The sequence below is a fragment of the Thrips palmi genome, unplaced genomic scaffold, assembly GCF_012932325.1.
Source record: "Thrips palmi isolate BJ-2018 unplaced genomic scaffold, TpBJ-2018v1 HiC_scaffold_19, whole genome shotgun sequence".
NCBI lineage: Eukaryota > Metazoa > Arthropoda > Insecta > Thysanoptera > Thripidae > Thrips > Thrips palmi.
The window spans coordinates 5195975-5223306 of NW_023144628.1; the positions used below are offsets into that span (position 1 = coordinate 5195975).

Here is a 27332-nt window from a genome sequence, read left to right on the forward strand (position 1 = left end):
CTACATCTACATAACGCTGTATTGTAAATATATTTTTTAGAAAATAGACTTATGTAACTTGCAGTTTGATTGCCACTTTTAGACTTTGAATCGATTGTTACGCGTCGGGAGAGGCACGCGAGGGGGCAACGGATCGGGTAATCCAGCTGACAGCTGATTTGTTGCCCGGTATCCGGATTACCAGAAATCCGAAGGTAATCTCTGGAGGTGCGTCCGGCTTAATCGGAGGGTGATCCTTGTAAAGAAAAAATGATTTAATCCGTAGGTAATCTGCGGGTATTTCACGTCGTCCGCAAACCGGCTGACACGAAATTACCAGTCGTTTCCCCCTCGGAGGCACGTGTCTTCGCGCGTGTTCCGTTGCGCTGCCAAGGGGCTGCAAAAGGCCGATGCACAAGTAGGGAATCGGACCTAGTGGCGCAACACGTGGTGCCATGTGTGACGGCGACAGCCCGCGAAAGCGTGCAGTCGACGCCTCGCCTCGCCCAGGTGCCTGCACTCACCTTAAATGCACCGCAAGAGAATTCTGTTCTTGAAAGAAAAAGAAAACACTTTGCTTTGGAGTTGTTCTTGGCAGTAAAAAGTTAGTTTATATATGATGGGCCGTACTTTGCCCTCTGTGATGCAGACAAAAGTGAAAAACTAAGTAGAGGACTAGTATTTAGATAGATACTTTTCCCAAAATATATTCCATATTTCCCTTGCATGGCATAATTCGTTCTGTTGGCCAACGCGAGGAACGTAAGCACAATATGTTTAGATATCGTACCTATGCCATGCAGTGTACCTCGTATTTACGGTGATAGATCAAGAGTCTTTGGCTGATTGTTAATGCGTGCAAGTCCCTCTGTACGTGAATGCATACCCTATCGTTCCCAAAACAGCGTCCCCGCGTAGGTCCTGTCCACGTGGCTCAGTCAGCCCGTGGCGTGTAGACATCGCAAGGGATCGCACCGGCTAGCTAAATCAAAGGTCAAAGACCGTCAAATGGGGACGCCATGCAAAAATATGAAGAGCCACGGCGGCTTGACCCCATGGGCCGGAGGGCAGTGCTGATCAGTGAACATAATCCTTGAAAAGCCGCCTCTCAATTACGGGTATTGCCAAAGTCGGAGAGAGAGGTTCCCAGGCATTACCATTGCCAACTTGGGAACGCCGATTGGCCGTGTCACCTCTCTTGTGGCGTTGATCAAGCGGCTCTTTTCGAGGTCTGTGGAATTAATTAGTTGAGATTACTTAAACTATTGACGCATTATACTGACTTAGATACATTTCTATAGCTATTCTCGATTCTCATAAGAAAACGTATTTCTACTTTGTTTTTTTAATTAATGTAAAATTGAGAATTGAATTCGCCAAATAATAACGACCACCTCCAATGCACTATGTGGTGCCATTGTTTTTTACCAAGCACACTGGCTGCATTGTTGTATCTCATTAGTTTATATTTTGTAGCATAGAGAGTTTCTGGTTATTGTTGCGTGGTAAACTTTGTGTCAAGCGGTGCTCAATGCCTTCTATCTTTGTGTTTACCTGAGTGAGCAATTCAGATTTTGTTGAATCCTGTTTCTTCCATGTCAATTTGTAAGAACTTAATGTAATCGGCATAGTTACTTGTTAATATGAGATTATGTATATGATTTCCCTATGTATTATATCGCCTACCTCTCTATTTTTTGTACTCTAACGCGGGAATTGCCTTTCTACCGTTCTGTTGATTATTGCTATGGTCCCCTCACATCTTGGGATTATTCTTGCTGCAGTCGGCATAGTGTAAACTTCCTGTGGGGAAAGAGTTAGGCTGACCTGGTCGGATGGCTCCAACTTGTAAAAACTTGTCTGGTATGCTGTTTTTACGCAAACGTGAGAACTGGCAGCCAACTGGCGTGAGGATCCATCTAACTTCTTCCCTAATGTCCAGGAAACGACTTGAAAGTTTGACACAAATGATTACCTTCCCAATGTTCTATTGTGATCCTTAGAGATTTGATCAATTACATTATATGCGACACTAATCTTTCGTAGGAATACATTGTCGTTTCTCTTTAATTAAAAAAATCATAATTACGTTTTATTATTGTAACTATTGTCATTCCCATGAAAACTAAACTATGTCTTTTAGGTTCATCTTTTATTGCTAACCTTGTTACGTTTTTGAGAAAATTTGAAAGTCTACACATTCTTAGAAAAATATAGCGTATTCACTTATGCCAGCCTGTTGTTTTATTTCCCCTTCCGTTACGCCACATCGGCCATCTAATCCTAGTCCCCGAGGAATCCCACCGGCGTGTCAACAGGCGTGGTGCCCTTCAGAGGGCACCGTGTCCCGACGAGCAGCCGGCAAGGCCCCCACCACATGCACCCCGCCCTGACGGGGACGCTCCACGCCCCACCCGCCAGCCCGGCCGGCCCGGCCCGGCCAACCCGGCACTTTGCTTTATTCGGGACTCATCCAAGGAAATTTGTGGTCGGTGTTCGTCGCAGTGTTAGTCGAGGCGTGGCGAAGTCACCGGGTGCTTCCCGCGCTCTCTTGTTCTGTCTCTCTCGCTCTCCCGGCCTTACCGCGCACCGTGAACGGTTCTGCAGGCGAAAGAAGTGAGTTCTGTGAGGTCCGGTGGAGCTGGACCACCGTTTCGCAACGAGTAAAACGGGAAACGGGAAATCCATTTCACGCCTAGAGCCTGCCCTGGGTTCCACCACCCCATTCAAGTGAACAGGTTAGTGGTGCTCGTTTCCGGGCCACCAATTGGCTGGGCGTTTGGACGCCCAATGCGCGCCGCGCGCAGGCAGGCCGGCCCATTGTATGGTAACCAGGAAGGCACTAGGCGCGCCCGGAAGTGTGTCTCAGCTACGCCGAAACCAAGAACACACTGAAAGCAGCGGCATGATAGTGCAAATTTGGTTTTTCAGACGCGCCGCCATCATCCATCATGGCGACGATCATCAAATCCATGGTCAAGGGTTACAACTTTTTGTTTTACGACATCGGAAGTAAGTCCCCCCATCGACCATAAAAATTGTTGAGTCAAAGCGGCAATGTCCAACGAAAAAAGTTGCACACTTTGTCGGGTGTGAAGGCTAAGAAAATTGACAGAATCAAGTCGATTTGATTAGGCAGTGACGCATTAAGTTATACGTCGCGTTCCAGACCCAGAAACGAGAGACTGGCTGCTGATGTCCTCACCCTTCCCCACCTTGGCTATCATGGGAATCTACTTATGGTTTGTCAACGACTACGGCCGCAAGATGATGGAATACAGAAAGCCCTTCAAGCTGGATAGAATCATTCAAGTTTACAACGCTATACAGATATTCTTATCTTCCTACACGTGCTACAAGGTGAGGCCGGCTGGCTGTTATATTTGTTTTTCGGAAGCGGGCGAGAAGAAGCCGCGCTAACAACAATTTCTTTCGGCCCTCAGTTATTAAAGCACGGATGGTACTCAAGATACAGCTGGCAATGCGCGCCCGTGATATTTGAGCTGGAAGACCCCGACGACTACGCGGTAAGTGATACCTAGTCGTTACTTACTTGTTTAATTCTTTTTCTTTCCACATGCATATGCGTTACATTAAAACCTGCTCATGATTACAGATGGCTTCCATGATGCACTTGTACTTTATCACCAAAATCGTTGACTTATTAGACACGGTAAGTTGAGGAATGTTTACGCAGTCGTGGAAATGGGAAGAATTGTTTTGCCCTCACCTCTAAAACGGACATGGGCCGGCATAGCGGGATAGGACGTCCAAAAAGAAGAGCTTTTTCACCGCGAAAGTACACTTTTAGACGTATGGGAGGAAGGGGCTCTGCTTCGGGTTCAAAATAGTTGGCGTACTCTATAGATGAACCTTCCTCTACAGTGTACCCATAGAGTACCCATCAAAATGCGACGGTTTGAAAGTTATGGCTGAGCCGAGACACCTTGTACCTTCAAGCCGTCCTCGCCGCAGTGCTACTGCCCCAGTGCCCCTAGCTGAAAGCCACAAGCTCCCCTCCCCCCCTCTTTTCCCTCAGAGTCTCTCACGCCCGGAGTAGCGACGGTAGGGCGGTGATAGCACACGCCTAGACTACAGAGACTCTAGACGACCCAGCTGGGTGGCGGGCCCTACCGCTGGGGAGGTGGGCAGCCGCACCTGCCCCCGGTCTGTGAGAGGCTCCCTCTTTGCTCGACTAACGATGTGTGCTGTGTGCCCCACCAGGTCTTCTTCACTCTGCGCAAGAAGTACAACCAGATCTCCTTCCTGCACCTGTACCACCACACGGGCATGGTGGCGCTGGGATGGGGCGCCGTCAACTGGTTCACAAGTACGCGCAAAGGGTAGCATGCTGCCTACAAGCACTGCAAATTGCCTACCCGCCACGAGTTCTACTGAAGAGACATTGATTGAAAGTAATCTGAAGTAATTGTTCTTGCACTCAGCTGGCCACGGCACGATGCTCATGACCGTCAACTCCGCTGTACACACCATTCTCTACAGTTACTACCTGCTGACTTCTATCTCCCCGCAGTACGGCAACACGTGGTGGAAGAAGTACATCACCAAGATCCAGCTGGTAAGCACCGCATCTCCAGAAACGCCCCACGGCCTTAGGCACGGCCTTGGGTATGGCCTTGGGTATGGCCTTGGGTATGACCTTGGGTATGGCCTTGGGTATGGCCTTGGGTATGGCCTTGGGTATGGCGTAGGGTATGGCCTCAGGTATGGCCTTGGGTATCGCCATATGTACGTCCTTAGGTACGACCTTGGGCACGGCCTTGGGCACGGCCTTGGGCCTTTAGCATGACTTTCACGACATGCTCTCTGTTGCAGTTGCAGTTCCTGTTCCTCAGCATCCACTTCGGCAAGCTCGTGTTCAACAACCCCTGCAACTTCGCTCCCTTCGGTCTCATGATCATCATCCCACAGAACATGTTTATGTTCATTCTTTTCTCCGACTTCTATTACAAGGCGTACATGAGGCCAAAGCCCGTCAAGGCCTCGTAGCTTTGGGGATGTGTCCGTGTGTGAGTGTGTGAGCGACTGGGCGTGCGTGCGAGAGGGCGCGTGTTTTGTATAATGTGAGAGGGAGAGAGATATTCAATATTCATCTAGGTTATATCACTTATAATGAATGACTTTTAGACTAGCGTTTGTATGAGCGAAAGCGTACAGAGAAGGTGGGTGGCCACAATGGACACGACTGAGCATCGATGCGGCAAGCCAGCCATCCAGGAAGCCAGCCAGCCTGGCCCTGTCCAGTGGGGATCACCTTACTGTGTGAGCGTGAGTGAGTGTATGGGTATGTACAGGATATTTTTAAAAACAAACTGTGTGTGCATGTGTGTATCTATTGTGTGTGGAAGTGCGCGTGAGCGTGTGAGTGACTTTCCACGACAATCCTGTCTCGAGAGCGACTCTCAAGATCTCTAATTTAAAAATACGTTAATTTATTTATTTTCTTGTAAGATGGAAACTGTGGCGGACTCCTGCTAGACCAAATAAATGGAGGCCAGCAACCAATACCGCTACCCGGCTTGCGTCTTTATTTCCACTCACCCAGGGGCCTGAAGGCCCGAAGGCCTGGACCAGAGCGCGACCATGGGGCGTGGGGCGAGCACGGCGGCACTGTCTTTCTTTCGCATGCTTAACTAGGGTCACCGCCACTAGATTCCTGTCGAAATGTCGAAATCGCGGGGTTGCGCCACCGCACCGAATAGAGAGTGCGCGGCGCACCGGCCGCGGATCAGTCCAAGGCGGCACTCGGACCAGCCCGGTGGTCTAGTCCAGCAGTCCAAGGCGGCACCAGTCCGGCACCAGTCCGGCACCGCGACAGCCTGGTGGTCTGGTCCGGCACCGCGACAGCCAGGTGGTCTAGTCCGGCACCGCGGCAGCCTGGTGGTCAAGTCCAGCACTGCGACAGCCCTGTTGTCTAGTTCCGCACCGCGCCACACACAATCATGGCCAACGTGTCCAGCAACGTGATGCAGAGGCTCTGGGAGTGGCAGCACTACCACTTCGTGGAGAAAGTAGGTTAGTGTGTCACCCTGGCCATCCTGGCGATGTCTTTGCTTTCTCGGGGCGTCTCCTGAAGGGAGAGTCTTGTGTCGGCAGACCCCCGCATCTCCAGCTACCCGCTGTTCGGGCCGTCACTGGGACTCGGGCCGCCATGGGGACTGTTCGGCATCGTGGCCGCCTACATCTACTTCGTCAAGTTCCTGGGGCCGCGCCTCATGGAGAACCGCAAGCCTGTGGAGCTGCGGAGGATTATGATCGCCTACAACGCCATGCAGGTCCTCTTCTCGGGGTACACGTTCTACGAGGTAGGAGCAAGTTCGTGGCGTCCTTTCAAGTCCTTGTTTCTTAATTTCTTTCTCCTAATTTTGAGCCGATTGTGTGTCTAGTCGTTCGTGGCGGGATGGGGCGGTAGGTACAGTTGGTTCTGCCAGTACCTCGGCCCCGACGACTACACCCCAATGGACATACGGGTAAGCGAAACACATTGTATCGTATAAATTTCACATTTTCGGCATATTTCACGATCGTTTTGACTTTGACAGGCGGCGCGCTGTTCCTGGCTCTACTTTTTCAGCAAAATCGTGGACCTCGCAGACACGGTGAGTGAATAAGATTCATATCAAATGAAAAAAAAGAAAACTGTTTTATTTTGTTTGCATTCAATTTTTCTTTTGCAGGTTTTCATTGTTCTGCGGAAAAACTATAAACAGCTGTCGTTCCTGCACGTGTACCACCACGCCGTCATGGTGCTCGGGGTGTGGTACGGCATCGCGTACTCGCCTGGTTAGTGACCCTCAAAAGCTTTTTGCTTTGTTTACTTTCTGCATCCTGGGATCCAGATCTTGTCTAAGAGCGCGTGGTTGTTTCAGGTGGTCACGTGACATTCGTGGGCTTCCTCAACACGTTTGTCCACACCATCATGTACAGCTACTACTTGGCCACACTGCTGTTCGGCACTAAAAGCTTTAACTTTTTGAAGAAGTGGATTACGAGAATGCAGCTGGTGAGGAAGTGTACTCTGCTAAAAACAAACGCCAGCGTTCCCGGGCCTGAGTCCATCGACTCTGCCCTCATAGTTATGCATGAGACTGCTTGCCCAAGGGGACACTCACACACGCGCGCGCGCACACACACACTCACACCCACCCACTTCAAGCACCACGACTGCAAACAGAAACCCGCGCACGACGTGGTGAAATGTCGCATTTCAAATTCGCCTCTGCTTTCAGCTGCAGTTCCTGGGAGTGTTCGTGCACTCGGCGCAGGTCCTGTTCCAGCCGTCGTGCCGCGTGGACCGCAGCAACATGGTGTTCCTCATGATCCAGAGCGTCATCATGACCGCCCTGTTCTCCAACTACTATTACCACGCGTACGTCAAGAAGAAGCACCAGGCGTAGACTGCTTCGTAGTGCAGCGCAGAACCTTCACCTCATCCCACCACTATCCCGGCCAGACTTTACTCAGCAGGACGACTGAACTGATCTCAGGTGCCTACATATCAACTCATTATGTCTCAAACAAGGCGAAGAAAAAGAATTAAAAATATAACATCTGTATTTCTAAAAACAAAAGTGTCAATTTATTTATTTATACCTTTAAATCGTACATGTGCGTAACTTAAGGAAACTAACTTACTCTAAATTCCTGCCGATACTGAAATAATCGTTTTATCACTGCCTCGTTAGGTCAGGGCGACGACGGTAGTGATTTCCCCTACCAGACAGTAGGTGCGATGTGTGAGTGGGGCATCGCTCCCAGGCCCGGCCCCGGCCCGAGACCCGAGGCCCCAGGCCGGAGGCGCGTGGCTCGCTGCTCGCGGTTTGCGTGGTTCGTGGGCATAGCCACATTGGAGGGACAGGCTGGGAAACCCGGGTTAGCCAATAAGGCACTGCCGATTCACGATTCCTTGGCGACCGCCGCGGTTTTCCTCGCTATCGCCTTGTCGGAGTAGTTCTTGAGGTAGAAGTCGGTGAAGAGCACGAACATGAACAAGTTCTGGATGACCAGGGCGCCGCTGATGACCTTGTTGACCTCACAGTTGGGCATGAGCAGGGGCAGGCTCTCGTGGGCCACGTTCATGGCGAACTGGACCTGGAGGGGGAATCAGAGGTCAGAAAGTGCCGACACAGGTAGCCGCGGCAACCAGGGACTCGGAGGACTCACAATCTGCACCACGGTGATGTACTTCTTCCACCAGGCCACCTTGATCTTGGGGTTGTACAGGCTGAGGAAGTAGTAGCCGTACAGCAGGCAGTGCACGAAGCAGTTGATGAACCCGAGGAACGTGTGGTGGCCGCCTGGAAGCACAGACCGAGGCGTCAAGGGGGCGCACTTTCTCACGGGGGCCCTTCCGTCAACAACCAAACCGACAAAAACACAACTTTGCCTTGTGGGAAACTCTGAGGGAAACTCACCCGGGAACGCCTTGGTGCCCATCCATATGCAAAACACCATGCCCGAGTGGTGGTACACGTGCAGGAACGAGATTTGGCGGTGGTTCTTGCGCAAAACCATGAACACCTGAGCAAAGGTACATGGTGGTGAGAAAACGGCAGGACGTAGTCGACGGGGAGGATCAATGTCAATCGTTGCCTACCGTATCCAACAGATCCACGATTTTGAGAATGAAATACAGCCACACAGTGCGGGCCACCTGTGAATCAGTTAGAAGCAGGTGATGACTGAAGTCAATATCATGTAACACGGTCTCCTGTGGGAAAGACGCCTCACCTCAAAGTCGTACGGCTCCATTTCCATACTCAGTGGCTCGCAAATGTAGCTGTACTTCCACCCCCAGGCCAACCGTATACACTGAAACAAACGCAAACATGACGTTGCCTCAGGTGGCCCTCGCACAATACAAGAATCTACATATTTCACGCGTCGTCTTACCTCGTAGAAAAGGTAACCACACCAAACCACTTGCACACCGTTGTACACCAGCATGATCGTCCTGAGTTCAAAGGGTGGCCTGTTCTTCATCAGCCTGGGGCCCAGCGAGAGCACGAAGTACAAGTAGACCCCCAAGATGGCGGCGAGGTGTAGCGGGTTCGTTGCGAGGGGTAGGTTGCATGATCGTGGATCTGCAGGCGGCACAAAATTAACAGGACCATTTCCGTTTTGGCCGCCTTTTGTTGTTGTTGTTAGCGATTTGGCAGTTTCCGACTCACCGCAGTAGTTCCAGAGGTCGTCCGCCATCTTGGCTGCCACTTCGTAGGCCGCTCTCGTGACGGCCGCCATGGCGCCGAGGATGCCTTGCCTGTCTAGCGCGTCTGGCGATCCAACTACCCGCGAGTGCCGTGCCGCGATGCCACACGGTGCGGCCCCTTCCCGACCGTCTCGCACTATATGGTCGCCGTGGCTCGGCCCGTCCTCGGCTCGGCTTCGGCCCCTTCGGCCGCGCTCGGCTCGTCCCTCGGCTCGTCCCCTCCCACGTTATCGTAGGTCACGACGAGGTCGTGCCCGAATCACCGTTTACCGACTCCGAGTCCGGCAATTAGTTCGACGACTAATGGCTGTGGTCAGCGCGGCGGCCTGCAGCCTTGCCTGGAACGCTGCAGCGCCGTGTTCGGGAAGGAAGCGTGCAGATGCCGGCCTTGTGCGCCTTGCGTGCCTTGCCAGTGTGGGTCCCGAGACCGGTACCGGTAAAATGCCAAAATTTACACGGTTTTTGTGCACCGGGTATTAAACGAGTGTTAGTGTTTACCCCCTCGTTCAAGTCTATATGATTCGAGCCTTATTTGAGGACCGGTGGTGCGCGAAATGAGGAACCGCCGCGCTAGTCTCCCATCTCTGTTTATTAGCAACCTTAAAAGCGAGCGGCAATAAATACTACAACGAGTGCGATGACGGCGGCGGTGGCGGAGGGCGGCGCGGCGGCGGCGCTGCCGGCGAGCGGCCGGGCCCAGCGCGCGAACAGCGCCGTGTCCTGGTTGGTGGTGGTCCAGCCCACCACGCCGCGCTCCCGGTTCTGCACGCGCAGCCACAGCGCCAGCGGCTGGAAGAACTCCAGCAGCGGCCGCGCGTCCAGGCGGTCCGTGGCGCCCTGCGTGGCCACGCGCAGCACGTCCCGCCACGGCCGCGACGCGCCCAGCGACAGCACCTGCAGCACCGCGACACTGTCAGCACCCTCTACGCTCGCCCCTCTCTCCCTCTCTCCCCCTCCCTTACCTCCGCCAGCAGGCGGCCCGCCTCCCTGGACCGGTAGATGTCGCAGGTGTGCATGGGGCCGGGGTGGCCGGCGGCGCGGCACAGCGCCTCGTGGATCTGGAACTGCAGCACGAGGCTGACGAAGTAGCGCAGGTACGGCGTGTCGGCGGGCACGTGGTACTTGGCGCCCGGGTCGAAGTCGCGCTCGGACCGCGGCACGGGCGGGATGACGCCCTGGTGCCGCATGCGCAGCTCCCACCAGCGGCCGTTCATGTTCTCCACGCCCTCCGAGAACACGCGCCACCGCCACTGCAAGAACGTGGACGTGTCAGGCTGGACCAGGAATGAGGGCGGAGGAGGCCGAGGAGGCCGTGAGGCAGGACAGTGCACGCAGCGAGCACGTACCTGGTCGACCACGTAGGCGAAAGGCAGGTACACCACCTTGTCCAACGCCACCGTCAGCAAGTAGTTTATGTTGGTCTCTGCGAGGGGGAGAAGGACGGAGAAATGAGAATGATACAAACTCGCTGTCAAGTTGATTTGCAGAAATTCAAGCCGGTCGCTCCGCTCTGCGCCTCGGCATACAGGCCGTGTCCGAAATCGGTACTTTTCCACAAATTCCCCTACAAAGGTGCGTGCCATCGGTGGCGAGGCGCGCGTCTCCAATCATACTTTGAAATGAGTTCCCTCCCCTTCCCCCTCTCCGCGGCCGTCGAAAGCCCCGGTGGCACGCCACTGCGTGCCACTGCGTGCCACGCACCGTAGTCGTCCGTGATGTTGTTGAGCAGGCCGATCCGCTGCAGATGTCTGGGCGTGGTCACCGACAGCCCGATGGCGTCCCCGACGGCCTCGTGGAACGCTGCAACGCGAGGGGAGTCTTCCGTGAGGGCAGTGCGCCGGCAGCGCCAAGGGCAGCGCTCGTTATACTGGTGTGGCACGCAGACTCACCCGGGTTGGCACCCCGCCTGAAGATGTAGGGCTGCTCGGCGTAGTGCAGGTAGTACTGGATGTGCGCCATCTCGTGGTGGATGGTCAGCAGGTCGTCCATGGTCACCTCCGTGCACTGTTTTATCCTGCGAACGACAAAGCTTTAGCAGTGTGTGCTGCTGTCCGGACCGGACACAAGTGACTCGAGTTGTGGGCCTGTCGGCCTCCTACCTGTAGTCCTTCCGGTTGCAGAAGTCCCAGGCGGAGGCGCGGCACACTGCCTCGCGGTCCACGGGCCGCTCCAGCACGGAGTGCCGCCAGAACTCGACGGGCATGGGCTTCAGCCCCAGCGACGTGAAGAACTCCTCCGCGGTCTGGAACATCCTGCCAGGCCGGGCGCTTAGGATGAGAGGCAAGGCCGGGCCGCGCGGAGAGCGCCCGCGGATGCTGCGACGGCAACCCGCCGCACGCGGCTGCACCGCGACGCGCCGCCTTGCCTACCCGCCGGGCGCTCTCCGAGGCAGCCAACGGCAGCCTCAGCGCTGGGTCTACATTGCTTGCCGGCTTGCCTAGGACGCGGCGTCGTCTCCGCGACCGGAAGCCGGTGATTCCACGTCGGCTGGCTGCGGGAGGGGAGGGGAGGGGGGGTCCTGCAGGAGCTCCACCAGGGCGTGGCGGCGAGCGCGGCACGGCGCCGTGGACGCCAGGACACTTGGAATGGCATTGCGGGGGCCTCGGTGCTGCGGTGCTACCAACCCTCTCCGGTGAATCGTGCAGTGCGTGCGTCGGCGGCCCGGGCTCGTCCGAGGGCTCGTCCGGGGGCTTGTCCGAACCTCAGCGGGGTGTATCCCTGGCGCAGCATCTCGGGCGTCACGTCGGCGGCCTGCTTGTCCGGGAACGGCACCACCAGGTCGGCGATGTTCTTCCAGCTCTGCGCCCACATGTTGCCTGCCGCACATAAGGGCATTAGTGGAGGTCAGGCGCACAGTGGGCCAGAAGACCGGTGTAGGCGGACAAAACTCTAGATGCGTTTTGAGCTACAGAGTCGCTCAATGGGACTCACCCAGCAGGTGGGCGGGCAGCGGCCCATCCTCGCGCACCAGGTCGCCGTAGTGGCGGTGCAGCTGGCGGCGCACGTAGGAGTGCAGCTGGCGGTACAGCGGCGACACCTGCGCCCACAGCGTCGTCACCTCGGACTCCAGCTCGGGGTCGTCGTACGGGGAGCGCATGTGCTCGCCGGCGTCGCGGAACCCTGGACATAGCGAAGCACGTGACGGTTATGGTGAGGCCGCCGCCGCGCAGTGGGCCACAAGACCAGCACCGGCGGTCAAAACACTAGACGCGTTTTGAGCTCCAAAGAAGCTGAACAGATCTTGAACCGAGCGTGTGACCCCACCAATGGATTCCTCGTTCGGAGAGCAATCCGTTGATGGGGTCACACGTTCGGTTCGAGTACCATTAGCGAGTGAATCTGGAGCTCAAAACGCGTCCGGGATTTTGGCCGCCTCCACCGGTCTTCTCGCCCACTGTGCGCCGCCGAAGGACGCGGCCGACGTACCGTTGAGCCTGGCGGCCTCGTTGGCGAGCTGCACGTAGCGGACGAACTTGGGGCGCAGGGGCGGGCCCACGGCGTCGTGCCAGGCCGTCCAGGCGCGCTGCAGCTCGCCGGGGTCCCTGGAGCGCGCCAGCACGCGGCTCAGCTCGGGCTCCAGCCGCCAGTCGCAGGCCTGGCCCTGCACGCCGGACACGGGGCACACGCGGGCGCGCGCGTACACGTCCTTCATGTCCCCGATGAGCTGCATCAGCTGCAAGCAGAAGGCGTTGGCGACGCGGCCGGACGCTGCTCCACCACTGTAGGCAGGACGCGCGGGGCTCCACGCGTGGCTGGGCAAGGTGGAGCGCCGCGACGCCTCAGCCGTCGACCCCGGCGTCGCGGCCCGTGGCGCGGCCGCGATTCGAGTCCAGGACCTAGGACCCCGGACGGACTCACCTCCGCGAAGCGGTCGTCGGCCAGGGCGTTGCGGCCCTCCTGCGAGAGGATCTGCAGCTGGCGGCGCGAAGTCGCGTCGGGGATGCGCGCCCAGGACAGCGACGTCGCCTTGCGCCAGGACACGCGCCCGAACTTCCAGTTGAGCGCCTGCTCCTCCAGCTGCAACACGACGGGTCACGGCGGTGAGCAGAGCGGAGCCATAACGGCCCCGCCGCCATTCCGCGTCAAAGTCTCGCTCATCACCTCCAAGCCTCGCTTCCGCAATTTTTCATACTTTTACAGTCGAATCCTGTTTAGGGATCTAGCGCTCAAAACGCGTCGAGAATTTTGGCCGCCTCCACCGGTCTTCTGGCCCACTGTGCAAGGGCGGGCCGAGGCAGGGAGGAAGCGTTATTCTCGGCTCGGTGTTGATGGCTGAGCATAATCTGTCCGCGGGCCGGAAGGCGTATTTCAGCTGACGCAGGGCGGGGCGGGGCGCGGCGCGGCGGGAAGGACACCGTCGGGAGCGCCGTTTTCAAATTTCCAAAAGACCTTTCGCGCCCGTCCTGCCGACCCTTGCCCCCGCCTCAGCCTAGGTGAGCCATGCGCCGACGCCGAGGTCCTGCGGCCGATTACCGATGCAACGAACCGGACTCAATGAGTAGGCCACCCAACATAAGGGCCTCCAAGCTCCCGAAACGGAACCCCAAGGCCAAAGTCCAACGCGGTCGAGATTTGAAACAAAACAAAAAAAGGTTGGCGGGGTTTGCGGCGACATTGTCGATGCTGTCGGTAGGCGGAAGCGCGTCGGAGGAAAAAGAGTTGGTTGGCGGCAACGGAACACAACGCCCCTTCCCTTCCCCCTCCGCGGCGTGTGACTGCTGGGGTGCAGCGAGGTGGTGCGAGAGCGGCGGCCTGCCCCTCGCTCTGCCCCTCGGCGTCGAGCACAAGGAGGGCGTCACTGTGACGCGGCCGACGCGGGCTAACGGGAGCCGCGACCTGTCTCTCTCCTTCTCTCTCTCTCTCTCTCTCTCTCTCTCTCTCTCTCTCTCTCTCTCTCTCTCTCTCTCTCTCTCTCTCTCTCTCTCTCTCTCTCTCTCTCTCTCTCTAGCCCATCAGATAGCCTGCCGAAGCTGCAGGCCGATGCCGAAGTGTCGTTAGTTTGGTCGCTGTCTCTGTCGCACGCACGGGGCGTTCCTCAGGAGTGCGAGAGAGACAGGGCGACGTTGCTATGTCGGCCTGCGGCGGCACCCGGTGGCACTGGCCGCGGACCGAGGAGAAGGAGGACAAGAAGTGCCGCGCGGCGGACGACGCGACGGGACAGGACGGGGCGGAAGACACTCACCATTCGGCGGCGGTTGCTCTCCGTCACGTTGGTGCTGAAGCCCCACGTCGCCGAGGTGACGCGGAAGCACATGGCGGCGGCCTCGCGGTCATACTCGCGCAGGAACTGGCTCGCCTGGGGGCACAACAAAGAGGTGGTGGTCATTGGCCGGCGGAGCACTGAGGAAGATCAAGTTTACGGGAACCTCCAGGAAGGCCAAATGAATCCCGATCAATTCCAGAGGCGACAGGATTGCCCATCCCAAACACTTCCGGGTAGCGGAAGCGGCACCGCCCGGGTCACCCTTGCTTTATCCATTTTCGAAAAGCCGAGTCTTCTCCAACACACACTCACTCATACCCTCACACCCACGCACACAGAGACCCATCACTCCTCCGTATGCGGGTCAGTGGGCGTTGTGCGTCCCGTTCCGCCCCGTGCCTCGCTGGGCTGGGCCTCCAAGCCGGGCCGCTGGTCCTCGCAGCCCAATCCCTGATGCATTTCGGCATCTGCAGAGCCTCCGCCCACCCGCGGAAAAAAAAGGGCGGCGGAAAGAAGCGATCCCGTTGCGTAAGTGCGCAGCGCGCGCACGCACAGGGAGTGAGACGATTATTCAACGCGGACTCGCGAGGAGGGGAGCGGCAGCATGTGGCGAGCAGACCGATTCCGAGAGTCGTTTTCGTCGCTCTGTCTCTCTCGCACCTCTACGGCACACCCCGGCACACCCCACGAGTGCGAGAGAGACAAAGCGACGGAAAAGACGCTCGCAATCAGACTACAGTGCTGCACTGCCCCGCGACGGCAGCGGGGGAGGTTCTGCCGAAGAGGTCCCCGTTTGTCCGTCCATCGCGGAGGCCTGCGCTTTTGTCCGCCAAGTCGGGGGCATCTCCTCGGTCCCCAGTCCAGCAGGTCGCGGGCAGGGCAGGGCAGGCCTGGCAGCGCGCGTGGCGCCTGGTCTTGTTTTTACGGTCTGTGTACCACCAGGCGCGGGGCGCGGGGGCGGGGCGGCGCAGCGGACGTACGCCACGGCGCCCCGGCCTGGCGGTGGGGCTGGCGGTGGGGCAAGCGGCAAGCGCGCACTCATCGCGAACTGCGAACGCTTCGGCGAATGCCGCCGGCCGATGGAAACGAGAACAAAATCAGCGTTCCGGGGAATCTCGACTTCCCTTCGCCGCTTTTGTCGGCAGCGGCAGAACAAGGGACTCGAACAAAACGCGCCAAGACGTCGAAGACGTCGAAGACCGAACGGCGAACAGAGAATAGAGCCCCTTTCCGGTCTTTTCGGCGACGGCGCGGCGGAGGAAGCGCCGGCCGAGGTGCCTGGCCGGCCTGGCTCGGCTGCACTTTGCGCACCAAAGCACTTCCTGCACCGCGCACCGCGACGTCGGCCTTCTTCGAGCGGAGCACGGCGACGACGCCATTAACGGCGTCCTCGCGGTCCCGGAGCCCCGGACCGCCAACGCCACTACACACACGAGTTCAGTAATGGCCTGGGAGTTGACACACTGGGCGACGCACCTCGATGTCCTGCTGCAGCTGGGCCCGCGGCGCCGGCACCAAGGCCAGCAGCGCCAACAAGCACAAGGCCCCCATGGCGCTGAACACGGCGTTGAACGCGGGGTCGAACACGGCGTTGAGCACGGCGGGGGGCGCGGCGGCGGCGTTGCGCGGCGTTCAGCACACCGTCGACGGCGAGGCTATGGCGGCGCATCGCGCATCACGGAGCAGACCAGCGACGCATCTGCCGCACACGAAGGAAGGCGCCGACTGGGACGTACTGGAAGGAGCGGGCACCAGGCACGGGCCCAACGCAGGAAGGAGAGGGGGGAGAGAGAAAGACAGAGTAAGAAGCTCTCCAGGGCGAAGAGGCCTCATCCGTGACGGACTCCGCGAGCCCAAGGAAGCTGAACGGACTCTAGCGGACTCTGTGCATACAGCACGTGAAGGAGGGGGGAGAGGGGGGGGATGACATGATCATACAGGTAAGGTGTAGAGAGATGCTCTGGCGGAATAAAATCAAGGTCAAGCCGATGCTGGCGCGGGTTCGAGTCCCGCCAGGGGCAGACGTTTCCGTTTTCCGTTCTTCGTCTTCCGCGCGTTTCCGCGAGTGCGATACGCGACGACGGCGTGCCCTGGGCCGTGGGCCCTGGGCCTGCCTCCTCCCTTGCCGCTGGCCGCGCGACACGGCGGCACGGCGGACGCGGAGCTCGGCTCGGGACGCCGCGCGCTCGCGTGTCACACGCGCGTGACCTGTGCCGGCCGAAGCGTGGCGGCGGCGCGTGGCGTCGTGCGAAAACGTGCTCTGCGTCACGCGAAGCACGCCGGCACGCCGCGTCACCGGGGGGACCGCGACAGCCACCAGGATGCTGTCCGGGGGCGGCGGACGAGGGCCAAGGGCGGCGCAGAGGACGCCGTCACTGCCAAGGGCGCGCCGGCGGAGTGGTGCGAGTGGCCGAGGCCGGGGACAGCATGTGGTCGGCCAGGTGCGGGGCGCGGGCCGCGGTGCCGCGGGGGCGGCGCGTTGTTGGCAGCCTTGGGGTGGCGGGGTGCCAGCGGCCCACAGTGGAGTGGAGCCGAATGCCTTTGTGCCGGGCCCGAGGCCGGGCCGCACAGTCCCACCTCGTTGACGGCGAGCCATCGGCGTCCCGGGCCGCCGCCGCCGTGGTTACCGCCGCGCCCCACGCAGGCCAAGGTGCCGCCGACCGGCGCGGTTCATTGCGCCGCGGTGTCGTGGACGACGCCGTCAGCGTGTTCATTACGGAGCAGGAGAGAGAGACCCGGGGAAAAAGGGGGGGGGACAAAAAGTCGGCCTCGTGCCTGCGACCCAATACTGTACCCAATCAGCCGGGGCTGGGCTGGGCTTGGGTGGTACCCCTCCCACCCCGCACCGCTCCCGCGCCCTGCCGGTCGCCGAGTCCAAAGTTATCACGGCGGCACCCGCGCTGTATGAGCTTTGGCTGTAATGGGGGAGTTGTAAAAGAGATTAGGGTATCACCCAATCACCTCGCGCGCTGTGGCACCGCGGCACCGCGACACCGCGGGAAGGGCCCGTCCCGTCGCGCGGCTAGGGTACGCAGGCCGCGTGGCTTTATCCGGCTTTATCGCTGCGGGTGCACCCAGCAGACTGATTCCCAGATCCCTCTCTCGCACTCATGGGGCGTCCGTAAGAGAGACAGGTTAGCAGTGTTCGGAATCACTCTGCAGGGCAAACCAGGGCCAGTCGCGGCCCGAGGGGTCATGTCATCGTAGGGCCCAAACTGCCGCGAAACTGCCCTCCCCCCCTTTTCCCCGGCCCCCCGACCCGGGCCTCCTCTAGCATCTCTAGCGCATCCGCCCCGCGTCTTCAGAATGACGGGCCGGCCTTTGAATTGTTGTTGTTTGTTTTTCGTATGAGTCTTATACCAACAAAGACACCGGCAATTTGGCGCGACCTTGAATCAGGGCGGAACCCTCATCCCGCCTTCCGGGCCTTCCGGGCCGCCGCCAACGCCAACGACGACGACGGGGACCTGGCCCGGCCTAGGGCTAAATGCGACTCACACACTCACACACACACACACACACACACACACCGCAACAACGCGACATCGCGACATCTGCACGCACTTGGGACATCAGTCTCGGTCCAGGGAAGCCCAGGGACGCGGCAAAGCCAAGCAAAGCCGTGGCGACGCCGTCGGCGACGACACCGTCGTCAACCGCCACCCTGGCCGCCAGCTTGCAGCCCCGCGCCACACGGCACACTCATGCACACCGAGCGAGAGATAGCGCCCTTGGGGGGAACGCCGATGTCGACCAGAAGTTGATCCTTGCCCCCGTCCTGCCATCTGCGGGCTGGACAGGCTGGAAAGGCTGGGCCTTGGGCTGGGCTGGGCTGGCCAGTTTGCAGGGACCGTGGGGCGTGGTGGGGCACGCCGGCAAATTCGCAGCCGCGAACCCCGCGGACAGGCCTCAGTGCCTTCGTCGCTCTGTCTCTCTCACTTCCCTGCGGGACGCCCCGTGAGTGCGAGTCAGACAGAGCGACGAAAGAAAGCACACTGTTCGGAATCGGCCTGCCGAGCACAGCGGCACAGCCAAACGCGTCTCGCCTGGCTCTGGCCTTGCCAGTTTCCCGGCACTGTGTGAGTGCCAGTTAGTGTGTATCCACTGCGAAACACTCTACCCTGTCTCTGTCTCGTTTGTCTCGTTGCGGCTTGCGGCAGCTCGCGGTGGCTTTCCCCGTGCTGCCCGAGAAGCAGCGAGTATGAGAAACTCGAGTGCGGCGCACCGGCTGCGGCTGGCGAGGGTTGCTCTCGACCGGCACGCTGTATTTCTCAGCCCCGGGGGGAAGGTACCTACTGCCGGAAAGAGCCTCACGTGAACTTTGAACAAACACGATCCCCGAGTGCTCTCAGTCCTGCTCCCAGATCACTACTATGGTGATCCGTGTGGGGGCATTGTTCACACGTTCTGGACTTGGAAGAGAATCTGCATTTCGGAGCCCAGCCTGGTGCGGAGCTGAATGAAGATGTGGCCCGAAATGGTTTAACTTAACAATGTCATCGTTCGGTCACTGTCAAATAACCTTGAGTGTTCAAAACAAAACATTGTACATGAGTGCTGCCGCGAACAGCTGATTGATTGAGAGACGCCGACTGTCTTGCATCTGCACAACTTTACTCAAGTCTCAAGCGTTGCCTAAGTTGTTGAGTGAAATGGTGCACTCGTCTACACCGGTTCCTTCCACCAAGCACTATGCGGACTCGTTCTGGTGCACCTACGTCGTCTCGGTGGTTGCTGCAAGCATAGCAGAAGTCTGTAAGTGTCTCAGTGTGTCCCACATTTGTACGGTGCTCATCTGCCTCTGTCATCACTTTTGTTTATTTTGGAGCTAGGGTTATGTTAAACTCTTCTGTCAACCCAATTTTAATTTGCCGTCAATTGGGCGGTCTGCGCTTTAATGCATGCTATGATTATGATACATTTTGTTCCTCACAGAACGTTATCCTTTTGGGTCATTTAATATTAGTGCTTTTGTTACAGTGACTTATCCACTTGATCTCACTAAAACGCGACTTCAAATTCAAGGGGAGAAGGCTGCAGCACAACATGGAATCTCAAATGTAAGCTGTTCTCTGTAATTCCATCTTAGAAATTGTACTTATTATCTATGACATACTTCAAACCAGTGCTACTACCCATTGTACTCCTAATGAGTTATTTAAATTTCATTTTAGGCTGGACCATACAGGGGTATGTACAAGACTGCATTAGGTATTGCTCAAGAAGAAGGTGCACTAGAGCTTTGGCGAGGAATAACACCAGCAATATACAGGCATGTTGTATACTCTGGTATTCGCATTGTGACTTACGAACGACTCCGAGACGATGTTGCTGGAAAAAACCCCGATGGCTATTTTCCAGTTTGGTGAGCTAACTAAGTACCTATTTTTAAATCTTTTGTGACTCTTGAATGGGAGCTACAAAAATCCAACTAAAAATCCCACACTCTTATCGTTATCCAATAATTATTTGTTTCTTTTTTTTAAATTTAGGAAATCAGCAATTTGTGGTGCAACAGCTGGTGCTATTGCCCAGTTTGCCGCTAGCCCTACTGATCTTATCAAAGTTCAAATCCAAATGGAAGGGAAACGTAGACTTCTTGGTAAACCCCCAAGGTATGTGTTAATTTTAATTTTAACTTGCATCATGTACTGATTCTTAAATTATTCTACAGTTCATATCGTAAAAAAAATTTCTAAAGATTATGTCTTTATTATTTTTTTCAGAGTGCTCAGTTTTGGTCACGCATTTCAACAGATTTTGGCCAGTGGAGGTGTAAAAGCTTTGTGGAAGGGTTCAATACCCAATGTCCAACGAGCAGCTCTTGTAAATCTGGGAGACTTGACTACTTATGACACTGCAAAGCACTTCATTCTGACACACACCACTTTAACAGACAATCATTTCACTCACATACTTGCAAGGTTTGATTCTGAGAAAGATTTCTTTCTTTTATGGATTTTTCAACTAAACTGATTGAAACTGACCATACTTAATTTCTCTTCCAGTGCATGTGCTGGATTAGTAGCAGCCACCATGGGTACCCCTGCCGATGTTGTGAAAACAAGAGTCATGAATCAGCCAACGGACGCATCTGGCAAGTAAGTATATTCTTTTACCTTTATTATTTCAAAAGATATCAATGAATAACCATCCAATTTTCTTCCATTGTTCCTAGGGGCCTTGTTTACAAATCATCAATTGACTGCCTTATTAAGACAGTGGAGAATGAAGGAGTGTTAGGATTATACAAAGGGTTCCTTCCAGTATGGATCCGAATGGCCCCTTGGTCCCTTACGTTTTGGCTGTCCTTCGAGCAAATACGTCATGCATTAGGGGCTAGTGGGTTCTAGTGAGCAGCAACTTTCGATCTTTGGTCATTTTAGATGCTTTACCAAACCCTATTGGTGTTCAGAGCAAACATTATTTTGTCTAAAAGTTTTACCATGAAGACTTTCTAAGCATATGCTTCTATTTTGTAGCTTTGTGTGTGACCAAGTTACTACAGAATTGATCTTATTACTTATGACTTCCAAGAAGTGTTTGCGTGTTTGCGTTGATTAGATCAGTCTCCTTTTAATGTTAGATCTATAATGTTTATTATGTTTAACTTGTGCTTGGTGCGTGCAGGTCATGAGAATGATATGCACTGTGATATGTTCATATAGCAAGGTATGATTTTCGACCACCATTCTTTCCAAATTTCTAAATATTCTTTTTGGATATTTCTTGAATTAACTCATTTGCTATCACATGATGTAGTATTGAATTACAGTATGAGTTGAACATTTTATTTATGGCTGTGAGGCATAATTAGCAGTTCTATGTCTAATGATTACCATTCCACAGTTGCAATGAATTTAGATCCTTATTGTGATATGTATCATACCTGTTTTTAAGTACTGTAATTCCAGCATGAGAAATATAATCAATTTTACACATCACGCACATATGTGTTCATTTGACAAACAACAATAAGAGTGATGGTATGCCTGTAAAAGTGATTGCAACCTTTTTATTTTTTTTGTTGCTGTATTTTTATTTTCTCATTGTTTTTTTCCCTCTTTTACGTCTTATTTCTCATTGAAAATGTGACAGTTTTACCTATATTTCAATTATGTTTTCAATGATTAGCTTTAAGGTTGTTTTTGTTACAAACCCTCTATCACATGTATAAATTCTGTTATTGTCTGCTTAGGCAAGAATGACACTTAATTGTTGTTCAGGAATATGCTGAGAGTTATTTGTGAAAGGAATGATTTTAGACACATTTTACTGGTATCAACTTTTTAAAAAGATTTTTGTTTGTTCTTTTTGTGTATGTGCCATTGAGAGCTAGTCCTGTCTTTTTACCTGTTGACACATTTTTAATGTAGGACTTTCTGAAGTGCTGTTAAAATTCACATAATTAATTTGGCACTGACATGGCCATTGCAGTCAATATTCTTATTTACACCTGTGAGTTATTTTTGTTGTAATATTTCTTTTAAGTTCTAGTCGTCTTCACTCTTTTGAATTGGCATAATTGGCATGAATCTGTTTGAAGTGTTGGCAGCTGTAGGAATATGAATTAGATACGTTGAAGCATTACCATCAATGTTCAGTCATAAGTTGTAGTTTCCTGTTAGTACGTACTGATAATGCACACAATCGAAGTAAAGAAAATAGAATAGAACCTTCCACTAAGTGTTTTGCTGTATCGGTAATCTGGTTCAAGTAAGTCTTGCTCTTTACAATAAAGGGGTATTGGCAAAATATCGGTTGTTGTCGTTCGCCCCCATTACCACTTCAATTTGTCCATGAAGCGCCGAAGCGCCTAGCGAGGCAACCCACTTTACATCTTGTCCTGGCAGCGCGCCGTGGTGGTAGGCCACCCAATCGACTCTCCGGTCTGCTAGGCTGCCTGCCACAACGGCGCTCGCCGTCGTCGTCGACGGTTGCGAGCGTGATTCGGGTTAGACGCGCGACGCGCCCCGCCCGCCATTCATTTCCCATGGCATCATTCATTCATTCATTCGTTGATTCGTTCATTCATTCATTCTTTGGGAAAGGGCTGGTGCGTCCATCCCGCCCAAGCTGCCTTGTCTGCCCTCACCGTTCCCCATTGGTCCGCGACACACGCGTTTGCCCGTTTCAATCGCGGGAGCGGCCTCTCGCCTTTTCTCGCTCTCATGGGGCGCGGCGCGGGGGGTGCGAAAGGGGCAGAGCGACGAACGAATCGCGACTCGCGGTGGACTTTGCAATAATTATCGCCACCGGGGCGAGGAGGGCGGGGCGGCGAATCTGAGCCATCGGCAGCGCGAAGCAAGGCGAAGCGCATCGCCGGCCAGGCCAGGCAGGCCAGGTCGCCGGTCGAGTGGCGACGCTAATTCTAATACCATCAACACGCCCGGCCCCCGGGTTATCTCGCTCATCTCCCGGCCACCAGTCTGCGGACTGATTCCGACAGGCGTTTTTGTGGCTCCGTCTCTCTCGCACTCCAGGGGCGTCCCGTGTTGGTGCTAGAGAGACAGAGCGACCAAACGACTCTCGGAATCGGGCTGCTGCACATTCAGAGACGGGTCGCGGCGCGCGGTCCATTGGCGCCCGACGTATAGAGTCGTGCTCCTATTCGGAAAGCGGCCAATTCCATCCGGCGGTGTCGAAGGAAACGAGAAAAAACCAAAGGCGTTGCACTTTTTGCCTGGGAGTGCGTCATTCAACTCCAGGGACCTTCGAATGCCCTAGGGTCCCGTAGGGCCAGCGGGAACACACGGCGCTAGCGGGCACTGTGCCGGCCGTCTTTATTGGGGTCTATCTCTCTCGCATTTATGGGACAACCCGCACCGGTGCGAGAGGGATAGAAAGAGGCCCGCACTGCTCGGAGTTGGAGTCACCCTGCAGGCGGGACTGTGGACTCTGTGGACGGGTCCCGAGGGTTCGGCCGGACGAGCGGGCGCCGCGCGGACGAGTCCCTGATGGGGCCCGGGTCGGCCCGGGTCCAGGGACGGCGACGGGCCTTGATCTCTGAACGCTGCCTCGCTGCCTCGCCGTAGCGATCCGGAACGGGCTCCAGGTTGTGCTTGGAAGAAGGCGACCCGGAACTTGGTTCGGTGCGCTCTGCGGGCCACTGCAGTACTGGCCAGGCCGCCGGGCCGGGCTACACAGTGCGAGGGCGAAGGGCACACCGACCAGCATAGAAGGGCCTTCTTCACCGTTACGCGGCGGGGCGGGGCGACGGGAGCCTCATGCAGCATGAGCGCGGTGCCTTCGGGTTTCGGGCGTTTCGGGTCGCGGCATGCAGGACCCAGGGCAGCAGAGCCTGCATCAGCATGGAGGGCCGGCGTACAGTAAGACCGGCGGAGGCGGCCAAAATTCTAGACGCGTTTTGAGCTCCAGAGTCGCTAAATGGGACTCGAACCGGGCGTGTGAACCTACGAATGGATTGCTCGTACGGAGAGCAATCCATTGGTGGGGTCACACGTTCGGTTCGAGTCCTTTTCAGCGACTCTGCAGCTCAAAACGCGTTTAGAATTTTGACCGCCTCCAATACCCTTCTGGCCCACTGTGCGCCGGTCGGCTGGGCCGGGTCGGCGCCGCGGACGTCCGGCGCCGTCGCTGAATCGGTGCAGGGACTCGAATGACTCCGCGACGGCCACCCGACGAGGCGCGAGGCGTTTCGCGGAACGGCGAGGTAGACCATGCGCACGCACGCCGGGGCCGTGCACGCCGCCTAGCCGCCCGGCGGGCCATTTCATTCTTGTAACCGTTGTGAGAAAAGCGCGCGCCTTTATCAAGCCGGTGAGATCGTCCTGCCTGCACACGGTCGGCACGGCCGGCACGGAGACAAGGTCCTTGTCGTGCTGCTGGCACCGCAGCCAGGAAGGGGCTGCACGGCCCGGCCCGGCCCGGCCCGGCCTGCTGGACGTGGCGCCAGTCGCCGGAGCCTGGAGTCTTCGCCGTCTTCGCCGTCTTCGCGCGCCCTGAGCGGCGGCTTCAAGCTTCAAGCTCGCCGGTCATCACTCGCAGGGATCACTTGGAATAAAACAAACACAAGCGAGTCTGGAAGCTCGTAAAAGGCCGACCACTTTGTCTGGCCGCTGCTCTTTTTATATCACTTTTTCAGGCGTCTTACATATTCACACACGCGCGAGGCGATGACCTTGCCGGCGACGTAAATACTCTGGAAGAAAAGATTACCCTCTAATCGCTCCGCGAGCCGGGTGGAAACCGGTCCCCTTCGTTAATGGAGACACTGGTTGAAAAGCCGAGGAGGTATGAGAGGTAAGCAGCGGTAAGCGCGCAAGGCGGAAGCCTGCACCGCGGGCCCCGCATGGCCCCGCACCGCGTGCACCGGCAGGCTCCCCGCGGCCGGCTCTCTGTCTCTGTCTCGTCGCGGACGAGTCGCGGACGAGGAACGAGGGCAAGCTGTAACGTCGCGATGAGACTTTGCGTCAGCGACGCACACTTCTTCGGCCTTCACCTCGGACAAAAAAACAAAAAACTAAACGCCTCTGACAACAAAATAATGAGCCGGCCGTTCTAGACGTTCGAGACGTTCGAGACGGGTCGACAAGCCCGCCGCCAGCCGCCACTGTCTCCGGGGTCGCCGTCGACGCCCGCGTCGGCCGCGTCCCGGTGGAGTGCCCGAAGCCCAAGCCAGGCCTCGCCGCCGCGCGCACCGCGCCGAGGATCCAAAGTCTCGCCTCGTTCGCGGTACTACCTGTTTATATCGCCGTCACTGTCGCTCTCCAAAGGCGGCTCCAAAGTGATGCTCGACGTCAAGACACTCATTTCGAGGTCGAGAGTCAATTGGCCTTCGCATGTCTTCTCGAAAACAGATAGATAATCTCTAAGAACGAAAAAGGGAGCGAGAGAGAGAGAGGAAAGTATGGATTCTGAAGCGCCATCATTGGACGTACCGCAGCACGAAGCGTGCCTCCACCTGTCACAAATCCGCATAGAGCGTACGGCGGCCTGCAGAGCGACTAGTGACCCCCTCCTCCCCCTCCCCCCGGGGTACCCCTGGGGTGCTTCTGGATTCGCGAACCTTAGAGGCCCTCTTTCCGGACATGTGAGATGCTGATGTTTGTCTGCGCTGAGCCGCAAAGGCCTAGACACGCAGAGCACGCAGGTCAAGATGCCACGTTTGTGTGTGTGTGAGTGTGTGAGTCAGTGTCTGTGTGTGCGCGCGCCGTACGAGTGTTTGTGTCCGCTACGCGACGACCTACTACAAGAGCTGCCCTAAATCAACTTGACAGATCGTGGTCTCGTTTTATTTTTTGGTAACCAGAAAAAGCGCTGGGCGACGCCCAGTGCAGTGGCACAGAGCGTGCGAGTCGAAAGCTTGAAGCGACCATCCCTTTCCCTTTGGATTCTGACCGGAAAGAGCGCATGCCGCTGCAACTGGAATTCAACTCCTTCGAGGCCGAGGAGCGAGTCGAAATTCGGGAAGCAAGTACCACACTTGAAAAGCAGTTAGACGGCGAAGCGTTCCGAACACATAATTGCACACGAAAACTGTGCCAGGTGTACATCGCGTGCTGCAGGTCCGCGTCGCTCCGCGTGCAGTGCGACGGCCGCAGCCGCACGGAGCGCACGGAGCCGCCCCTCCCCGCCCCTCGGCTTGCGTGACGCATCCTGCTGGTTATTTCGGGTCAAATTGGTGCATCGCGCAGTCCGGCCGGGGCAGAGGCTGGCAACCCGCCGAGTGCAGCCGGCACGGCCTGCAGGAGTGCAGGAGGGCCTCTACGGCCTGCAGGGCCTCCACGGCCTCCACGGCCTCCACGGCCTCCACGGCCTCCACGGCCTCCACGGCCTCCACGGCCTCCACGGCCTCCACGGCCTCCACGGCCTCCACGGCCTCCACGGCCTCCACGGCCCCTCCACGGCCCGCCCCCGACCTGGCTGCTATCCGCGTGGGCGGGCTAATCTCAGGCATCGCTGCTGATACGCCGGACCGGCGAGCCCGTCAACCTGTCCTGTCCACGCGCCGGCTATCTTTGGTGGCCCCAAAGGGAAAACCCTGGCCGGGCTGTCTAGGCCCGGCCGGCGCGCCGCTCCCAGGGCTTCCCTTGCGACACGAGCTCAGAGTCGGGAGCAGCCGCGGGAAGGACAGAGACAAGAGGCACAAATTACGAACAGTTATCGCCGCTCCGCTCCCACCCCACGGCGTTGCACAAGCAGCGTGGTCCTGCCGAGCGATTCGGAAAAGCGGTGTGTCATTCTGTCTCTCTCGCACCCTTGGGGAGAGCCCCGTGAGCGCGACAGAGACAGAGCGACGAGACGACTCTTCGGCGGTCGCCATGCCGGTCGCCATGCCGGTGCCGCGCGGTCCGGCCGCGGCCTGCGGATGACGTGACGTGGCGGCGCGGCACTGATACACTGACTGATCATGATCGCAGGCTGCGGGGCACCGCGGCGCTGTCACGTCGCTGTAGTGTTGTGTTCGAAACCGAGCAAAAACAGGGGATGCATGGCTTCCTCCGCGACGCGGCGCACAGTGGGCCAGAGGACCAGTTGAGCAGCCAAAATCATAGACGCGTTTTGAGCTCCAGAGTCGCTGAGCAGGACTTGAACCGAACGTGTGGCCCCACCAACGGATTCGTCGTTCGGGGAGCAATTTATGGGTGGGGTCACACGTTCGGTTCCAGTCCCATTCGGCGACTCGGGAGATCAAATCGCGTCTATAATTTTGGTCGCCTCGCGCGCACGCGGCACGCGGGACTGCGACGTCATCGCACTCGACCAACTTGAACCGGCGACCCGCCTTGCCGCCTTGCCTCCTAGCCGGCAATGCCGGCACTCTGGTCACAACGACAGCGTTTACCCGTCCGTCCCTCCGTCAGCAGCACTTTCGGCCGATTTGCGCCGTTTTGTCTTGTTTACTTGCGCGGCCCATTATTGACGCCCGCCCCCTCTTTGAGGAAGGGGGAGGGGAAT

General features: G+C 56.7%; 4 protein-coding genes across 4 annotated transcripts; 2 read left to right on the top strand and 2 right to left on the bottom strand.

Moving 5' to 3' along the window:
• The first annotated feature begins 2427 nt into the window (after positions 1–2427).
• On the top strand, positions 2428–7532 carry LOC117646255. The gene is made up of 15 exons (XM_034387091.1): positions 2428–2717; positions 2911–2991; positions 3149–3339; positions 3423–3506; positions 3596–3652; positions 4204–4309; positions 4425–4558; positions 4816–4985; positions 5960–6015; positions 6097–6305; positions 6387–6470; positions 6543–6599; positions 6678–6783; positions 6870–7003; positions 7230–7532. The coding sequence occupies exons 2-15, from the start codon at positions 2931–2933 to the stop codon at positions 7395–7397; spliced, it is 1617 nt and encodes a 538-aa protein (XP_034242982.1). The 5' UTR covers positions 2428–2717; positions 2911–2930; the 3' UTR covers positions 7398–7532.
• Positions 7533–7552: 20 nt separating this feature from the next.
• Positions 7553–9345, bottom strand: LOC117645713 (elongation of very long chain fatty acids protein 7-like). The gene is made up of 7 exons (XM_034386049.1): positions 9171–9345; positions 8893–9083; positions 8731–8811; positions 8597–8653; positions 8415–8520; positions 8164–8297; positions 7553–8091 (listed from the first exon to the last, which is right to left on the bottom strand). The coding sequence occupies exons 1-7, from the start codon at positions 9238–9240 to the stop codon at positions 7897–7899; spliced, it is 834 nt and encodes a 277-aa protein (XP_034241940.1). The 5' UTR covers positions 9241–9345; the 3' UTR covers positions 7553–7896.
• A 454-nt stretch (positions 9346–9799) lies between these two features.
• Positions 9800–16022, bottom strand: LOC117646256 (angiotensin-converting enzyme-like). The gene is made up of 13 exons (XM_034387092.1): positions 15888–16022; positions 14391–14504; positions 13067–13225; positions 12635–12881; positions 12140–12328; positions 11910–12024; positions 11308–11460; positions 11098–11222; positions 10910–11008; positions 10555–10631; positions 10171–10458; positions 9889–10102; positions 9800–9807 (listed from the first exon to the last, which is right to left on the bottom strand). Exons 1-13 carry the CDS (start codon positions 15960–15962, stop codon positions 9800–9802), a joined length of 1863 nt encoding a protein of 620 aa, XP_034242983.1. The 5' UTR covers positions 15963–16022.
• Positions 16023–18624: 2602 nt separating this feature from the next.
• LOC117646159 (mitochondrial uncoupling protein 4) lies at positions 18625–22168 on the top strand. The gene is made up of 7 exons (XM_034386928.1): positions 18625–19166; positions 19392–19471; positions 19586–19776; positions 19904–20026; positions 20138–20335; positions 20420–20512; positions 20590–22168. The coding sequence occupies exons 1-7, from the start codon at positions 19064–19066 to the stop codon at positions 20762–20764; spliced, it is 963 nt and encodes a 320-aa protein (XP_034242819.1). The 5' UTR covers positions 18625–19063; the 3' UTR covers positions 20765–22168.
• Positions 22169–27332: the final 5164 nt, after the last annotated feature.

Coding starts and splice junctions, on each gene's coding strand:
- LOC117646255 (XM_034387091.1), top strand. CDS start 2,931: ATGGCGACGATCATCAAATCCATGGTCAAGGGTTACAACTTTTTGTTT. Junction 3,340..3,422: donor CTTCCTACACGTGCTACAAG/GTGAGGCCGGCT, acceptor TTCGGCCCTCAG/TTATTAAAGCACGGATGGTA. Junction 6,784..6,869: donor CGGCATCGCGTACTCGCCTG/GTTAGTGACCCT, acceptor TGGTTGTTTCAG/GTGGTCACGTGACATTCGTG.
- LOC117645713 (XM_034386049.1), bottom strand. CDS start 9,240: ATGGCGGCCGTCACGAGAGCGGCCTACGAAGTGGCAGCCAAGATGGCG. Junction 8,812..8,892: donor GTGGTTACCTTTTCTACGAG/GTAAGACGACGC, acceptor CGTTTGTTTCAG/TGTATACGGTTGGCCTGGGG. Junction 8,521..8,596: donor TCGTGGATCTGTTGGATACG/GTAGGCAACGAT, acceptor ACCTTTGCTCAG/GTGTTCATGGTTTTGCGCAA.
- LOC117646256 (XM_034387092.1), bottom strand. CDS start 15,962: ATGGGGGCCTTGTGCTTGTTGGCGCTGCTGGCCTTGGTGCCGGCGCCG. Junction 13,226..14,390: donor AGAGCAACCGCCGCCGAATG/GTGAGTGTCTTC, acceptor GTCGTGTTGCAG/CTGGAGGAGCAGGCGCTCAA. Junction 10,632..10,909: donor CAACATCACGGACGACTACG/GTGCGTGGCACG, acceptor TCCCCCTCGCAG/AGACCAACATAAACTACTTG.
- LOC117646159 (XM_034386928.1), top strand. CDS start 19,064: ATGGTGCACTCGTCTACACCGGTTCCTTCCACCAAGCACTATGCGGAC. Junction 19,167..19,391: donor TGCAAGCATAGCAGAAGTCT/GTAAGTGTCTCA, acceptor CTTTTGTTACAG/TGACTTATCCACTTGATCTC. Junction 19,472..19,585: donor CACAACATGGAATCTCAAAT/GTAAGCTGTTCT, acceptor ATTTCATTTTAG/GCTGGACCATACAGGGGTAT.